General features: G+C 42.7%; 1 protein-coding gene across 1 annotated transcript; it reads right to left on the minus strand.

The window, feature by feature from the left end:
• Positions 1-5,939: 5,939 nt before the first annotated feature.
• Positions 5,940-18,519, minus strand: CRABP1 (cellular retinoic acid binding protein 1; the record flags this gene model as incomplete). Its single annotated transcript, XM_080626179.1, has 4 exons — positions 5,940-6,029; positions 15,096-15,209; positions 17,884-18,062; positions 18,450-18,519. The coding sequence occupies 4 exons, from the start codon at positions 18,517-18,519 to the stop codon at positions 5,979-5,981; spliced, it is 414 nt and encodes a 137-aa protein (XP_080482305.1). The 3' UTR covers positions 5,940-5,978.
• Positions 18,520-18,774: the final 255 nt, after the last annotated feature.

Raw genomic sequence — 18,774 nt, forward strand, 5'->3', positions numbered from 1 at the left:
TCTAAGGAGGCTCATATGCAAATTAATATAATTATTTAGATGTTCCAGACTCACTCATCATTATGGCACAGTGTCAGTTCCACATAAACTTCCACATATGAAACATTTCAGAAACCTCCCAACCGCAGCAAGAGAAATGGGAAGAAATAGCTTCAGCAATCAGCAACCTCTTAATAGCATCAGAATCTCAGCACTGACTTGGACAATAGGTGAGTGCTCAGAAGGTCTCTCTGAGTAACACTGATAACACTGCTTTCCATCAAGATTGTTTTAAATCATGGCTCTTCCTCCAGAGATGCTGAGATAAACTCCCATCTTGTAGGTGTGTTTTCTGGGTTTGTGTCAAAGGGCAGAATAGAAGCTAAACACAAAAGGATAGCAAACTTTCTAATTTGCTCACAGTGGGTAGAATCCCTTAGTCCTTGGCCATCAGAACTGCTGTATGTGTGAGTGACACTGTCTGCCTCAGCCCAACCTGAGATGCCAAAAATTCCCAATGCACTTAAAGAGGTGACAAAGTCTCTTTGATGGGGGGAAAAAGTCCTGATGTTTTCTGTGCATGTGGAACACAAAGATGAGGAAATTGGAGTGAAAAGGACACCAGCACCTAGAGGTGCTTCCAGTGCATGGTCTAGAGGCAGACTAGCTTTATGTCTTTCAGGCTGCTAAAGGGATATGCAGGCTTGCAGAGGTGTCTTAGTAATCAAGTACTGGAGGAAAGAGGACTTCGCACTGACCCACTGTAGCTATTCCTATCTTCAGTTTCTGTAAGAGCACTTGATTTCCAATTGCACCTTTATCTTCCAACAGTGGCAGATGCTCACACATGAAAGCCTCAGCCCTTTGAAAACTTTCTGTGAACTCATCAGACCTCTGATGAAATCAGTACACAAACCTCTTGTGAAGATTAACATTGAGATACATACCTACAGGCTTTAAGAAATCTGAAGTTCAGTCAGTCACCTTGACTGTCACCTCCTTTCTGCTTGAGCAACTGAACTGCCTCTCCCAGCAAGCAGCTGGTTTGTGCAGCAGGTAGCAGTATCTAGTAGAAGACTCCCTGGTTGCAATATGTGACCATACAGCAAATTGGACTCAAGCTTGTAAAACACATTAGTTGCCAGATTCCTCTTTGCTTTGAGAACATGGCATCAAAACTGAGTGCCTGCCACAGATCGTGTCGGCAGAGCATCACTGGCAAGCCCTCGGATGGAAACAGAATGAGAGATAGAAGACACAATCCCCAACTTCAATCTGATTTAGCAGAGTGCAGCAGAGTCAAGCAAAAGTGAGCTAAAATCTCAAGAATTCTGGTTTTTTGCTTCTGTTTGAAACTGGCCTCATGTTCTGGGAGGCAATGTGGGGAATGTTAGAAATTAAGAAATAAGCAGGAAGCGCTATGACATTCCCTTGTGCAGAGAAAGGCAATGGAGCTGGTGCAGGGCATGGTGCACAAGTGTGATGAGGAACAGCTGAGGGACCTGGGGGAGTCAGTCTGGAGAAGAGAAGGGTCAGGGGGACCTTATCGCTCCCTGCAACTGCCTGACAGGAGGATGGAGCCAGGAGGGGCTGGGCTCTGTTCCCAAGAAATAACTGACAGAACAAAAGGGAACAGCCTCAAGCTGTGCCAGGGAAGGTTTAGACTGGATATTAGTGAAAATGTTTTCCCAAAAGCATGCTCTGGCATTGGAACAGGCTGCCCAGGGCAGTAGTGAAGTCACCGTTCCTGGAAGCATTCGAAACCCATGTAGACAAAGCCCTTGATGACATGGTTTAGTGGTGAACTTGGCAGTCCCAGGGTAGAAGTTGGACTTGATGATCTTGAAGGTCTTTCCCAACCAAGTTGATTCTATGTTTCCATCTATTCCCACCTATTCCTCTGTTATTCATAACAGCATTTTCTTCCACCACGCTCGTTAGCCATCCATCCATCTGTAATATCAAAGAGAACATCTTAGGTTGTTCCACTTCTGACATGGCAGTATTCAGACAGCACATATTTTAACAGGATTCCAAGACTGTATTTTGCAGCCATGTGGGATTTGGAGCTTCCTGCCAGCAGAAATAGATCTCTTTGCACTCAGAGTGCGAAAAGCGGGCACTTGGGCTAAAGTAGCACCAGCTCTCCAGGTCATACAGGGTGCAGCAGGACAGTGCTGTTCCCACACAATAGGAGCTGGTGGTACAGATACGTGTGAACTGACCAATTCAATGCAATATCACATTTCTGGCTGAGATTGTTTGGGGTCTTTTTCATATTTTGGGTTTCCCACAGTGGATTATTTTGAATGCAGCTTGACTGCCTGATCTCTTTACTGGTTGGAATGTTTATTTTTCCTGGAGAGAAGAAAAACAATAAGTGTTCTATGAAAGCAGCGTAAGAACAAAGTATGGCAAATCAAAGGAAAATCCTGACATGAACTCTTCTTGCCATAGGGCAGAAACTGCGGCTGCTCTATCCTGGTGTTCCGCTCATGTGGGGAAGTTTTGTCTTAGTGAAATGCTACACATGTGCCAAGTTGTTGCAGATATCTGTATAACCCTTTCATTGTCTTGCTGTAGCACTTAGTTATCAGTGTGGTCAATGCAGTGCACAGCATGGTCCCAAGCCTGCAGGCACACAGGCTGGGAGCCAGTTGCCTCCAGGTCAAATGGCAAAGTGCTGGTTAAAACACAGCAGCATGAGAAGAAGGAAGTTTCTGGTTGCTCAGTGATACACGTAACTGAGCTGGGCTTTGTCCCTGGCTCCACTGCTTGTTCCATCACAGGCCTGATTAGAAGAGCTAGTGATGGAGTGAGCATCTCTTTGGTTTGAATCTGGAAGGCAATATCCATAAAATCCCTGGGGCCCTTTTCAGATATTCACATGCTATCAAGTAACCTTCAAACCATTTATGGAACCCCCTTAAGGTGCTCCATTGTCCTGGCACCTTTGCCTATAAAAGTCCCTCCCTCCTACGTGCAGAGAGTGACTGCCTGAAGCTTTCAGGATCCTCATCAGCTGAGCAACTGTTTCATACTCAGACATTGTGAGATCAAGTCTTTGTGGATGCCAGCTACAGTAACTCTGCTCTGCGTCCATCACCTCATCTGGGGAGGGGTTAATTCATGACTTCTTACACAAAAGTGAATAAAACAGTCTCCATTGGCCATCCTGGCATTGTCCAACTTCCATGTTCCCAAAGGAGCTTAATGTCAGCAAATAAAAGAAAGGCAGGAGACAACTGCAAGGCTTTTGGCCAGTAAAATAACTCCAAATCCTTGCGTGCCTAGATTTGAAGAGCTTTTAAATCCAGCAGGACTCACAAAATCCAATTTGGCCTTTGCACTGTTTCAACAATGAGCCATAAAACTGACACCCTGGACCAATTCTAGTCTCTGTTCATATGAATTTATCCATGCACCAATAACTCTAATGCAAGTCCATGAAAGTCAATCAAGTGGAGAAGCTTCCACACTGAAGAAAGGAACTTCTGTCATGCCAGACTGCAAATGAAGCTTCGGGGAACAGTTTAAATCCTGGAAGAAGAAAGTTCCCAGGTATGCAGGGGAGCTTATATCTCAAGAGCCTGTTTTTAATCATAACCCTACAACCCAGTTGCACAACTCATGCTTTACTACTTGGATAGTAGTTGCCAACTGGATGAAAAACCTGACTTGATATTTTCCAGTTGATGAGAAAGCTTTCTGAAGGATATTTGCTTGAGCAGCACAACAGCTTAACATGAGTCTCCCTAGAAATGACACAGAAATCATTGTTTCCATGAAATGCACTTGCTTGCTCTAGACAACATGAGGTTCATACCAATACCTTGCTGAACCATGCATCAGTGCTGCTTTAGACACGGGTAGAAAAGATAAGTGCTATGAGCAGTATTTTTCTGGAATGGCAGAACACCACTGCTACCTACTGGCTTTGTCTCTCCTACTTGCCTCATCTGCTTGTACCAGACCCCATATCCACCACCCCATGTCTTCTACAGTGTTGGTGGGCTCCTGTTGCTGTAGGATGTGGTATGTGTCCATGTGTCCTGCAACACAATGCTATTTACTTCTTAGCCTTGATGTGGCAAGACAGAGTTTTGTTTGGATCACTGAGGTGCTTTGAGCTAGCTCAGCCCGGCACTTTTTATGGAGTCCCTTTGGCACAGCTGAATGCACAAGCAGGTCCAGATACTCCTGAAGGGAATTTGTTTGGAAAAAAAGACCCAACTGTTTTAATTTGAATCCTCAAAGATGAAAGAAAATAAAGGTAGATCCCTGTCATTCCCGCTCGTGTTTCATTCTTACCAGGGGTTATCTTCACCTGCATCCAAACCACAATGCACTCAGCCCATGCTTCAATGGGAGCTAATGTGCAGTGTATTTAATTGGTACCAACTGAACCAAGGTCCTGGAAACAGGGTTTGGCATAAGGTCAGAGTGTGGAAGGAAAATGTCGCCCCTTTCAGCTGCAATCTTGTATCTTGAATGCTGATGGCAGAGGAATAAAGTGCAGCCCGTCAGAGGAGACAGGAAACAGTGCATGTTTCTCTCCTGTTCTGCTGGTGTAGCTCACACTGCTATAGAGCAGGTGGCTGGTTGGACAACTCTGTAGCAGTTGGACAATGCTATGGAAGGGAACTCCTTTACACAGCTAAGTGAGGGATGAAGAGACAAAGTACTTTGTTTCCTATGGATGTCTCAAGATGATCAAGATCTGGACCTGTTTTCCCATTCTGAATATTGAGCACAGCCCAGTGAATAGTGCATATACTCTGCTAACACTGAACCACTTATAAATCTGCTATGATTGGGTGGCATGAAGCAGATAAATTGTCACTGCAAAGCAGAAAGTTGGTCAGATAAGCTTGGATATTGCACTGAAATAAGTAGTGCTCCTAATCTCCAGATAGGTCCAAGGCTGAAGAAGGGAAGAGTCTCTGACTCATTAGAGGAATGTTTGCTCAGCTTGAATCTAATATTTGATAGTGCTGTGGCCAGAACTCTGAGCCAGAATATATACATTAAATGTGGTGTTTCTTTAATTCTTGAACTATGGCCCTGGTTTGTGAAATATTTAGTTGTTCATATTGAGCCATCAAAAGTGAGAGCTGTAACCCTTCAGGGGACTGAAGCCTTCAGAAGCTTTCTCTCTCAGGTGGGGAAGTAAGAGAAAAGCAGCTTTCATCAGCTTTATCTTTTTATGGCCCAAACAAGTAAAGTCTGTCAGATTCTGCTGGCTCTCTGATCAGGCCTGAGGTGCTTGGGTGTGATGACAATAAGTATTAGTCGTGATCATGATGGTTTTTGTTCTGTAGATGCACTGGGCCTCCTACTTGGATAATGAGTGTCTCAACAGGGGAAGTTAGAGCGTTCTTCAGAGACAGCAGGAAAGAGAGTAAAGATCTCTCCTTGTCTGGTTCTGCTGAATCACAGTCCCAGCAACCACAGGATACAGGAATTGTTCCTCAACAACAGGGACAGAAAGAAGGAAAGAAGCAGAGCTCTGGGTTTGAGAGAGCAGCCTGCAGCTCCGCCAAAGGCCTTGCAATTCACTTCTCTCCTGTGCTTCGTGTTGCCCTAGGAGGTGTTCCCTGATGGCATAGTGCTAGCCAGCAGCAGTGAAACCCCACACTGCTTTCAACAGAGGGCAAAAAGTGTTTCAGTCATAACCAAAGCACTGCTGGATTCTCTGTTAAAAACACCCCAAGACGCCTCTGAGTTAAGCCCAATAAGTTTAATAATTGATGAAACTGTATCAACTGAGAACTACAAAATACAAAGCAGACACAAAAAATGATGGCATGAAAGTGGGAAAGTGGGATTTCTGCGATGAAAAATGAAAGCAAAATACACATTACAGAGGATATGGGTTCAGATATAACACACACGGTCACATACAACACTGCATTAGTAACAGCACACACAAATACTCATTATGCTGGGGATTTTCACAGTTCTCCACTTCATCCCAGATGACAAGTAAATTGATGGGTTTACTCTCTTACATAAATTCGTGTGCACACAACATCATCAGCACCAAAGGTCTGGAAAAGAAATATAAAACAATCAGAAGAGACAGAACCAGCAAACATTTAACACGATTTGGGGATGTGATTTTTACAATAGTAGTTAGTTCAACAGCAGAAATACGTTTTCTTATGTCTTCTGACAGATGAGAGTAAAGAAATGAATCATTTTGGAAGAGGAATGCAATGTAAGTGACCTTTTCTCCCAAGGCACGATGAATTCTGTCAGAATGATAAATGAGACAGAAATTCCCTTTTACTATAGTTTCTTGGCATGCATTTATAAATAAACACGAGAAAAGAAAGAGAATTTGGAATGTACCATTGTTACATTTAGGAGCAGTTGCAGCACTTTGAACTGGAAATGCCGAGGGTGGAATGTTCAAAAGGTATTCTTTGGTTTTTGCAGGTATAAATCAGAGTACTTCAAATGAAGTCAGTGGAGCAATGCTGAAGGGCAGAAGAATGTATACCTATAACCTGTTCATATCATGCTACTGCAAGATGTTGACACACTCTGCTAGGATAGCAAAACCCTCTCTCCCAAGCCATAATGTGGGCAGTGTCAGTCACAGGATACTCTGACCTTAACCAGTGAATTTGTTAACTATTATGAAGGTCTGAAATGAGGGCATATAATGGAGGGAAATCTAGTGGAGATCAAGTTAAGCTCATTTCACATGACTAAACATCTATGAGATCTCACAAACGGTTGATCATCACATATCTGAAAGTCACAGACTTACTGCAGACTATGTCCCATTATCATCCTGTTTCTTACACCAGAATCAGTACCTCAGAGTACCTCTATTTTCCAGATACTGAGAGTTGGTGTTATATGATGCTATATCATTGACTGAAGCAGTTTCAGACATGCATCTGAAAGCCTGCGAGTTTTAAATCACTCTGTAGTTTTGCATTTAAAAGGCAATTCTATCACAGCAATATTGAAGCACAGATTAGCAGGACATTCAGGCAGGACGGTGATTGTGGCAGCTGTGTGAGGAAGCCACCTGAACCCCAAAGTGTTTGTATGTATTCAGGTCTGGCAGGCTAAAATCTAAGCAAGCAATTAAACATGAAGGAAATAATGGGTGCAAGAGTGAGGAAATACTGACTGCAAAGTCCTTCCTGCTTAGCTACACTGACAGCTCTGGGCTCAGCACTGAGAAGTTGTGAGGTGGGAGGTTTGGCTGTAATAACTGCCAAGGTCTCACTGAAAAATATAATTAAGACCTACCCCAGTGTGCTATGAAAATTCAGCTGGACTTTATTTGTTTTAATGCTTTCTACACCTGGTTTGGCCAACACCTCTTTGAAAGGACTTCGCTTTAAAAGTGACTCTGGCTTTATTGAGAAGAAAAGTCTGTTAGTATTTTTGAGATTTCATGCCTATAAATAGCACATCACATCTATCAATATGTACATTTTTAGCTTATACATGAAAATGTCTGAAAATTAACATGAAAGGATGCAGATAGGTCTCTATTGCCCGCAGCTGTGGCTGCCAATAACTTTGCTATGGCTTCCTTCAACCTTTCCAAAATGAAACACAAAGGTGAAATGATTTTAGCACAAGCTTTGCCAGAGAAAGCAAGTCAGAGTCAAGAGAAGCCAGGGCTTGAGGTTGTCTGTGGAGACTGGAAGGTCACTGTGATGGTGATTGTCTTTCTGTCTTTCTATGGTACGCTCAGGTGCTGTTAAGCACAGTGAAGTTTGGGTACCCTGCTGCTGCTGCTTCAACATAAATAATAGTAAACCAGGTTTTGTGTTCTGTTCCTCAAGAGCTGGCCCAGCCCCAGGCTGACAGTTGGAGCTGCACAGCTTTGCAGCCACATCAGCCAGTTCTAACGAGAAAGGCTGCAGCAGCAGTTTGCCAAAACTCCTGGAACCTCCCTAGTAAATTTGTATCTATTCTTTTAGGAAATTAAGAGAGAAACTCCTTCCCCCTAATCCTGTGCAACAGCAGTTATTCTCACAACAGGTCAGCAGCTGTGTTGAGAGGGAACAGTGCAGGGAAGAGTAGATTGCAATAGATGTGATCCATACTGCAAGCCTGTCTAGGATGCCACGGTAGGACTAAGTATCCAGTTCTGAGACCACGCTCCTGGGCGGAGCTTGCTCCTAAGACATCCATGTAACCTGTCTGGCAGCTTCCTTGCAAGACCCACAGGAGGGAGTGTGAAAATAAAGGTAAGAATTTGTGGAGGAAGAAAAGAGAAACAGTAACTTTCTGGGAGAGCTCAATAGTGTGGATACATCCAGAGCACTGCAGAGGCGGCGAGTGCACTGTATGTACACACAGACTGACTGTTGTGCACTCACACAGTCACAGCATGACATGCTTGTGACAAAGTGCAATGGCTGTTCGTTTTGTATTCCCAACATCCAGCTCCAGCTGGACTTCTGGACTCTTGAGGATCTCAGGCAAAAGACTGCATTCAAATTGCTCTGCCAGGATAAAAACTAAGTGTGAAAAACATGGACATACCTGGGGAACCCCAAAACCATACTAGTCTTAATCAGTTGCTATACACAAGAATTGTCATTCTCTGCAACACAACAGCCTCACAGTCTGGGAAACCACTATGATCTCACACAATCATATGTTTAAATCTAGAATGTAAAGAGAGAAAGTTCATGCAAAGCCCAATTACAATTACTCTGGAGTACCATGTAGCCACTGGACACTTCTCAAACAGCCAAGCATCATTTCCTTGAAGATCCAGCTTTGGTTATGTGGCCTCTGACCTGTTTCAGGGATAAGCTGCATATTTTAGCACTTAGATTTTGTACCTTATACCCATTCAGATAATTAGCAACCTAATTCCATACTGAAGCACATAAATAAATGGCTTTGTACATGGTTTAAATGTGGACTTACGTAAAAGGTGTTTCCCTATCTTATTGTAATTTACTAGCATTGTTGATAAAACTCCACTAAATGTTTCTAAACAAAGCAAAGAGGAACGTGTTCAAACTTGCTGCATTCCTTTTCTTGTGGTTACTCACAGAAATGTCTAATGTACAGCTGGGACCAAGCTCAGGAGAAAGATCCAAATCAAAAGGTTGCTACTCCTCTATCCTTCGCACTTAAATCCTCGTATTCGGTGGTAAGATGAAGCAGTGTCTTTAAGTAGACATTAAGCGTCTATGGTTCTAATTCTAGATTGGAAAGAAGTGATAGTTCATATCAGAACCAGCAAACTTTAAAGATTTCCATGACCCAAAGGAGTAGAACTTCCTAATAAAAAAGAAAGAGTGAGCGATCCTGACTATGTGGTTGTGAAGTTTCACTGAAGCAACTCAAAAAAGAGTGCAGCACCACCAAACTGCAGTTAAAGTCTAATGAGAATATGACGGATTTTCAATCATCACCTTCTCATCAGTTTGCAAAGGTCCTCCTTACGTTGCAAAATGCTACAAGGCTTCTATCTAAATCTAAAATAGGATTTTATATATGCCATGACTGCAAATTACAGAATTGTTGTCTTCACTTGGCTTGTCATAATCTGTAGCTTAGTGTCCGAAAGCACCCTGCAAACAAAGCCCTGCACAGGGGGATAATCCAATACAACGACCTCACTCCGTTCACTCAAAACCTGATGACCACTGACATCAGTAGAGATTAAGAGAGAATTACAGGGCAGTAATATATTACTGTATGAGTAAATCTGCTTTTTTGAAGGCCTTCTTTATAAACACTTGATGAGGAGCCTTTGTGGTAAGTGGAGCACACAGTATAATTACAAAGAGTGTCATGGAACTAACCACCTGGGAAAGATCACTTCTGTCAGTGTGTGCAAGAATCCTGTTATCTGCTCCTGACTGACCAACCTGCAGGGGCAACTTGCAAAAAAGAAGACAGAATATATCAGCAGACAAATAGAGAAGAGAAGCTATTACTTAAATGCTCAGAAAAGTCTTTGTCCATGGACAAGTCCAGGTCCTCAGAGTCATACAGCAAATGAATGACGGAAGTAAGTACATGAGACAATGGTATCTCCCAGAGTAAAACCAGTATACAGCAAACATTTAAGCTGCATGCAGGATCAGATGCATCCAAGATGCAACTGGCTTTGGCTTCTTTTTCTGCTTATATGCTTGGGATGTTACCCAGAGCAAGCTGTACCAGTGAGCAGGGGCTGCAGATCCCTAAGCCCCCTTGTAAATCTGCTCACAGTAAATTAAAGCATTAGGTCCATGCAACACATATATATGCATTATTACAGGCTTACAAACTTTAATCAAGGCTGCTTTAACAAGGTTCAGCAACAAAACCCCCCTCATAATGACCTCCGTATGAGTGGACCCTCCTTTTGATAACTGATTTTATTTAATATCACTCTCCAAAAACTATAGAAAAGTCAAACACTTAGGTAGTTTAACAGTGTTCAGTACAAGGCTTAGGCACATCACAAATCTCAGCACTCGGCTGCAAAGTGTCTTTCCAAATTCACATTGACCCTTCTCACCTACTATTTTAATTTCCGAAGCCAGCAATATCATTTAAAAGATGTTCACTCACTCATCTAAGCTCCACAGTTCACCAGTTTTAATCAACTACAGCATGATTTTGCTGGGGAGGGAATGAAGAATAGAAACCATGCTTGAACCCCCCTAATGTTCTGATCTTTGACCCTTGCTATAATTGATTCTGAGAACCCCTGTGTGATATGTGAACTGTGCAAAATGTGGTCTGAGGCTGTTTTTAAAGCTTCACTTCAGTAATTACCCACTTTAAAATGTTTGTGTGTTACAGATTAAAGAAAAATATATAGAAGCATGAGCAGCCATGAAAGCAGCAATGCAGATAAAGTTTGAATAGAACTGTTTCTCATTTGAATAACTAACATTTGGAAGCAACATCCTTTAACTTTGTAAAGAGCAGACCTTTTGTTCTTCTGACTTACACAAGTGATTGATAGTTCATTAATATCCCTGACAAAAACACACAGCAACAGCAAAAACCTTATAAAAGGGAAGAAAAAGCCTATTAAGAACAGACTTATTCCCAGGTCTTAAGTTTCAGACAAGAAAAGGTAATATATATTTTTGTGTTACATTCTGATCAACTGCTAATACAAGTAGAGTTTATGACTGTGGAGTTGTAAACACAGATATCCTGACTCTCTGTGTGCATTATAGTCTTGAAGTACAACACAATTTAAAGATACAGTCAAGACAAGCAGATGTGGATTTGGTGGGGATCTATCCTTTCCACCCTCCCTTGCTTGCATATTCCATGTAATCTTTTTATCTACATTGTCCAGTACTTCTAAGAATGCAGCACTGAAATCCCAGCAAACGCATCAGAGATCAGAATAACCATCACTGATGAGAGGAGTTGCAGTGTTCTAACACATTCACAGCACCTTTTCTATAAAGCAGAACTAAACTCAAACTTAACCGGTACCTGAAGGTAAAGAAGAACTTTGCTAACTAAATAGTTTGTTCCTAGCATCTGTGTACCAAAGGACACGAAGTGACAGGGAAGACCATCATACTGCTCCGAGGGAGTGTATTTGAAGAACATAAGGAATTCTTCTGCCAGGATGCAAGAAAGATGGATAATTATACAGTAATATGGTTTCTATTTTAGCTCTGTGGTAGTCATGACAATTCAACACTGATTTTTTATTTATTCATTTATTATATGTGATAGTCAATGCATTTTATTTAACATGCTGTGTTGGGGGAAAAATGTATCCCTCCACTAGGAAAATGTCATAATCAAATGGACCCCCTAAGCAATGCAGCATATTAGATCAAAATGATGTGGCAAAGCTCCAACATTTATGCAGCCAGTATTAGCAGAGTAACACTCATTCCTTACCCCCTGCCTGTTGCCCCAAGCCTTTTTCTAATTCCTGCCTCAGTCTAACACATTTCAGATTCCTTCTTGCAACTTTTTCCAGATGGGGTATGTGTTTTCTTGATTCCTTCTGCAAATAGCTAAGAAGGAGACCCAAGACTTGTTTAAAGATTTCTTTGGCTAGAGAAACAGGAGCAGAGACTGTGAGAATAAGCGTCAGCCTTACAGAGTTCCTAACCTGCTACATCCCAGGCTCTGCCCCGTGCAGACAGCTTCCTAGCTGCAGACATCTAGGAGTTCACAAGAATATGGTTTCCTCTGCTTACTTAAGGTGCTCTGCCAGAATGGAAATAGGGGAAGCTTACCAAAGCACATCAGAAAGAGTAAAAGAACAGAAAATACTTCTTAGGTAAGCAGGAAGGTTTTAGAAGTGTGAAGATAGGAATTGCTAAGCAGTTGAAGTGATATGGGCAGCAAACCTGAACGAGAACGAATTTCAGGTCCTGAAGAACCCTAACAAAGCTGGGAGGATGGATGAAGAAAAAAAGGGAAGACAAAGAAAAATACCTTCTCCTCACTGTGATCTCAGTTCTGAAGATGTAAATAGGGTTTTGCAGACTCAGATCCAAGGAAAATTTCCAAGGGTAAGATAAAATAGTTTATGTTGAATCTTTCTTCAGTGTAGTGATGAAAAACCCAAACACAGCTGAGAGGTAAGAGATCAAAAGGGTGTCCTCACTAAGAGCTCCTATTCCTACTCTGTTCTCTGTTAGAGCTGAGGAACATACCTCCGCCAATCCCTACAGGTAGTTTAGCTTTTAAAGCCCAAATAATGGTCAAATGCCATCAGGGGTTAAAAATCTTTGTCCTGATGACCAAGTAATATCTTAATATTTGATAAAGCAAAAGAAGCCATTATGCTCCAAAAAAAGAGGTAGGAGAATGGAACTACATATTATATTGAATACTAAAAGACACACAGAATGATCTGGATCACTTGGAAGCAACCACTATGTTTTCATAATGCAACCAGTGAACATAGTCCCAACTTACTGAAGAGGGGAAGGAGAGTCAGAAAGCAGGAACATTACTCGGGATCACAATCAGCTGAGTGAGAGTTCCCAAAAAAGAGTTAATACAGTCTTTGCATATAAATCAGAATAATTTTAGATAAGAGTAGGGAGATGAAGTCACCACTCCATGAGGTGCTAGTGGATTGCCAGCCAACCAGTATGTGTGGTGCTGGTGTTCAGAGTTTAGAAAGGTAATTGATAAACTGGAGGGGGTTATAAAAGCCCTTTATATTGAAGGGCTCAAGGTCTTCCAATGGTTTTTAAAACAAAAAAAGTTCTTCCAAGGTGGCCTGATCAGTGCTGTTAAGAGAAGTATTTGCAATAACAAACTTTTGGCATATAATTTAGGCTCTTTTATACACAACATGTAATGACTGGAAGTTGAATCTAGACATTTACAGATTATAAATGATGTGTATATTTTAATGGCAAGGAAATTAACCAGTAAAACAACTTATCAGAAGTTGTGACTGAGTTCCTACAAATAGAAATATTTCAACAACAAGGAAGTTCTTCCTAATTTATATCTAATTTGGAAAATAATTAGTTCAGAAAAGCTCAACAGACTGTATTTTACAAGAAAACAGGTTAGATGGCTTTATAATCTTTAAATCACTCTGGTTTCTTAACCAACCTCTTTCTTCTTCCCCAACAGCATAAGTTCACATTGCTGATTGCAGGAGGCAATTGTATTCTGACTGGTTTCCTTGTTTTGTTTGGAGCAGTTCACTTTGTTGAACAGCACCCTCACTAGTTTTTGCTTAAACAGTAAACTGCAGAAACATACTGTTAGAAAGCTGGAAAAATAAAAGTTGAGAATATATTTTGTCCACTGCATTATATATAAAGATCTGAAGCAGAGATCAAAGAACCTGGCTTCCTAAAGCTTTTGGATAATATAAAGAATTCCAGTGGTTGACTCAAAAGAAATTATCCAGAACTGGAGCGTTTGTTCAGTAGAAACCAGTGTGATTTCACTAACAGCGTACACCTCCTCATGAGGGGCGGGTGAACAGTTCCAAGATGTCTGGAATAATATGAACACCTTAAAAGCTTTTTGTTTATACTTAGTTAGGTTTGGGTCTGGATTTGTTTCAGATGCAATCTTAAAAACAGAGCTCCTACTGCTTTAGAGAAACACTGGGGAGACTGTTTTTTAAAGTGCAAAGGTTTAGTAACTGTGATATAAACCCTCCCTGCTTTGATGTTTTCTTACCCATCACTCCAGCAGCCTGTCTTCCATGCCCAAACTGATGAGGCGTAACAGTCTAATCGACCATTTATCCAGAATCCACTCGTAAGAACATGTGCAATAAAGTGATTCTGAACTCAAGCTGAACTGTGCTACTTGTAACTCAGAGAAACTGTTTTTATCCACTCCTGGATAATGTTTCATTAATGAAGAGTGACGGCTGAGGAAAGATTCAGGGAAGAGAACTCAACTCTTAGAGCAATAAGAATGATATAAATAAATAAAGTGCACACGATTCATGGCATAAGTGGGGAGGCAGTTGCAGAGGTGCTGCTCAGCATGCCTACAGCAACCCTGCTGCCCTATGGAAGGTCACACAGGAGTGAGAGGATGTTGGCTGACAGCAAATGTGCAAATCAGTATATTTTAAGAAACTCTTAAAGGCAATTGTGAACTGGATTCAGAGGTGATCAAAGAGCTGGTGAAGGTGGCAGAGATTAGGGAGGAATTGTATGTTCTTCATAAACAGAATGAAATTAGAGCATGCTAACAACATGCCACATCTTTCCTGATATACACCTGTGATTGTGAATAAGAAGCAACATATTATACACATGCCTAAAAGAGACGGTTCTCCAGAAATGAGATCAAATGCCTTGATCTCACTTTCACCACAGAAAATCTGCAATAAATCAAGAAAATCCTTTGATTGTGTTGTGAATCTGCAGAACAGAAGTGGCCCACTTGTGATTATTCAACCAGTGAAAGTATGGCAGAAGCCAGAGCAGTAAAATACGAGTGAGAACCTGCATATATCTTCATTTGTTCTTAAGAGAAACATTTAAAAAGAAAGGGAAAAAAGTAATGTATGAAAGTGATGTAGAGGAAGATGAAAATGGTAGTTTTGCAGATGGATTTAAGTAAGGAAAAATAGGAAGTCACACTACATGGTAACAAAAAGCTGTTAATATGGCTCATGTGTTGAGTGGGGTCAAGGGTCTTACCAAAATCAGCTCATCATTAGCTAATTCTCGAGTCCAGTATGTTTTGGGGCCATCTCCCTCAATAAGAGTTTGTTTGCAATAGATCTTGTTTTCATTCTCCCAAGTGGCCAAACTCTGCAGGCAAGAAAACCATTAGGAATAACATTAATTATATTCCCCAACAGCATGAGGCAGAGAGACAACAATGAGCAGTAGTGAGAATAATTGGGGCAGTAAAGGAGCAACACATAGATAACGGCAAAGGGCAAAAGAGATCAGTGGAAAAGTGGTGAAATCAAAATTAAGGTGTGAGGGGGCATTTTGAAAATAGGTCTATATTAGTAACAAAGTAATCGTAAATGTCTCTTTTCAGTGCAAATCTGCATTTGCTTCCAAATTAAAAAGCCAGTTTTCATAAAATGCTTGATGTTGAACAGCATCATTTAGAAACATGTGATAATGTAGTGTCTACATTCCCAAGCATCTTTGTACACATGTGGTTTGATCTGATATGGTATTTATCACTACAGAGTCCCCTTAGCATAAAAGCATAAACAATCACATGTATCATGTTGTGGTCATAAATGATGCAGCATTTGTCACTTACACCCATTCATGCTCTGTGCCAAGGTAACTGTGTATTAACCACTGGGTCTGCTGACCAACTAGAATAAATCACAACTAAATTCAAGAAACTTGGTTAGAATTCTAGTGTTTGGGACATTACTTTTTTAAGGTTGTGGGTCTGGTCAAAGCATTTCAATAACGACTATGAAACCACTGAAAAAATAAACAAAGAACCCCCAAACAAGCCAACAAAAGAAAAGAAAATACAGGATTTTGTTTGGGTTTCACAAACAGGCAAGCCCTGACTCTGTTGCTTTTCATTCTAGCAGTGAACTATTATTCTACAGTGCAATGGAACAGCTGTGCAGAAGGATGCCCCATAATGAATGTGCAAGCAATCACTTTATAACTGGCACATGGGAGACATTCATCAGTCTATGATCATATACATACACATACATATACATGTGTGTGTGTGCGTATGTACGCATAAATTCAAGTTAACACTTCCCAGACTTTCCAAGGGAAACAAACTTTACTTTGATTTAAAACTAGCTGTTTACTTCATAAATATGTTAGCAAAACAATAGCTTTTTAAGCCAACAGGCCACCTCAAGTGGCAGCTACAGGAGCCTTGCACAGTACAACTCCATCCCGCTTGCTCTTTGTCTGTATGAACAATGGATCAAGTTAGTTGGCAGAACAAAACCCTCCACCCCATAAAGTGTGTAAAAATCTATCACCCGTCAGCAGTTTTGCCAGAAATTGCAAATTACATTCTGAAGTATGATTTTATGATCTGTCAGTTTCTGCTCTGTGGGCCCATCTTGGTGAGATACACACAGCACTACAACTTATTCCTCATAGTGGGCTATAAATAATTTCACAACACATGGAAAAAATTTGCTACTTCACAAAACACATTTCTTTCAGATTTTTCCAACTTTCATAGCTTGCAGCTGTAATTATTGTTTTTCCATCTGCAGCAATAAATCCTTCTCTAGAAAGCGGGTCACATTTATTGTATATGCATTATTCATGGAGACACTAAAATACTGCTTTTGCCGAACAAGATAAATTAACGAAGCCAGCAACATTTCCTGAACAAACTCTTAAACACACAAGAACTCATCATAGAGACCAAGTGGATGTTCTAAACATTCACTGACTCCCTACTGCGCCCCAGACGCTAAGTTCTGCATTTTTAGTAGTGCAAATGGTCTCAGAATCTGGCTCAAGGATTAGCAGAGATCGTATTTTGGAAAGTAGAACATTTTACCATCATAGGGTACTTTTAAAACTGTATTCTCCTTTGGGACTACATTCCAATACTCCTTATTCATACTTCTTTTATGTACTTTTCTTGTAAGTGTGAGAGTAAAGTGCCTGAGGAAAAGACAACTAGCCCATGAGCCTAGGATAACTTTTTTCACAAGACAACTATGATCACAGCCCAGCTTTCCAGTACTCCAGGTCCCATGTATCAAGACTACTGCGAAGCTGATGTTGGATGCTGCCAAATTAAAGACCCCTCCATGACCATAGAAGTGGTTACAAAGGAGAGGACCAGGGGCTCAGAGAGTTAAGCCCAAAACCCTCCAGTGAACACCTTCTAATACACTTCTGCATGAGGAGATGGAAACAGTATCTATATAGTGTTTCTGCTGGTATAACACTAGCTAAAAGTCTGTCTTACACCCTTAGAGACTTACATGGTCAGCAAACTGGAAAGGGAATGAAAGACAATTTCAGCCCCAGACTAGTAACAGTCTGCAGTCCTGCTTGTGAGCTCTGCTGATTCAGTTTAGGACAAAAGTTATGTCAGGTTTGTGCACTAAATCCTGACCCTTGACGTCTCTCTTTCTCCACCATTCCCCATGCTTCTGTCAGGGACAGAGGCTGGGGAGAGCTTTAACTGCAACTGAGGTCTCCAGGGGAGAGGGAAGCAAAAAGAGCTGGACAAAACCCTGCCAGCCAAGGAGAAGCAAGTACTCAAACTCTGCCTTTTGGACCTGCCATGCACTGTTGCCTTCACGTTTCAGTTTTAACCTGCAAGAGGGAAAAAGTTGGAAGAGAGACCAGAGGAGCTATGACCACTAAGAACCCCCAAAGAGTGTTTCTGTAAAGAAGAGAGTGGTGGGGAGCGATGCCACTGTCCGGGAACTGGCAGCAGAAGTGTTTGTTCTGTCTAAAAAGAACTTGGTCACACACATACGCACACACACCCCAGCTCTCCTCCTACCCTGCACTTTCGTCCATCCACCGTCTCCTCCTCAAAGCTCTCCCCGATTTTGAAGTTGATCTCGGTGGTGCGGACAGTGGTGGAAGTTTTGATGTAGAACTGGTCCCCATCCTGGCGGATCTCCACGTGGGGTTTGGAGGCGGCAGCCACCGCCACCTTCCTGAGCATGGCATTGACACCTGGGCGAAGCGGGGAGGAAGCACAGCTTGAAGCCGCCAGCCGTGCCCTGCGCTGAGCTCGCCCAGCACCACGCAAAGGCACCGCGCGTAGCCCCCACGACAAAGCTCCCTCCGCGCACCCTCCGCGGCGGGGAGCTGCACGGGCGGCAAACGCGGGGTCTGCAAGGATCCCCAAGACAGGATCCCCAGGGCAGGACCGCCGGCGCTCGCCGGTGAGGCTCCGACCTCCCCGGGAAGCGCTCGCCGCCCTCTCCCGCCTGCGGTGGGCTCAAGGAGCTATCCCGGGTGCCCGGCCTCGCAGGCAGCGGGCACCGGAGCGAGGCCCCGGCTGCAGCCCCCTCCCCGTGTTCCCCTCCCGCTGCCCAGCGCCGGGCTCCAGCGCCTCACCCAGCGCCTTGAGGAGCTCGTCAAAATTCTCGCTGCTCCTCATCTTCCAAGTGCCGGCGAAGTTGGGCATGGCGGGACGGGCGCTGCGGGCGGCGGGGAGGCGGCTCTGCTGCTGCTGCTCGCTCTGCCGCTCGGGCACCTTGTGAGCGGGGCGGACCGCGGCGGCGGCGGGGAGAGATCGGGTCACACCCACCCGGCCCCCACCCCTTCCCCCGGGGCCAGCGGCATCGCCGGCCCCCTCACGCCCGCCCAGACATGGCCCTGCCGGCTGTCCATCCGTCCATCCATCCATCCGTCTATCCATCCACCTGCCCTTCCGTCCATC

Source organism: Psittacula echo (genome assembly GCF_963264785.1).
Source record: "Psittacula echo genome assembly, chromosome: 10".
Lineage (NCBI taxonomy): Eukaryota > Metazoa > Chordata > Aves > Psittaciformes > Psittacidae > Psittacula > Psittacula echo.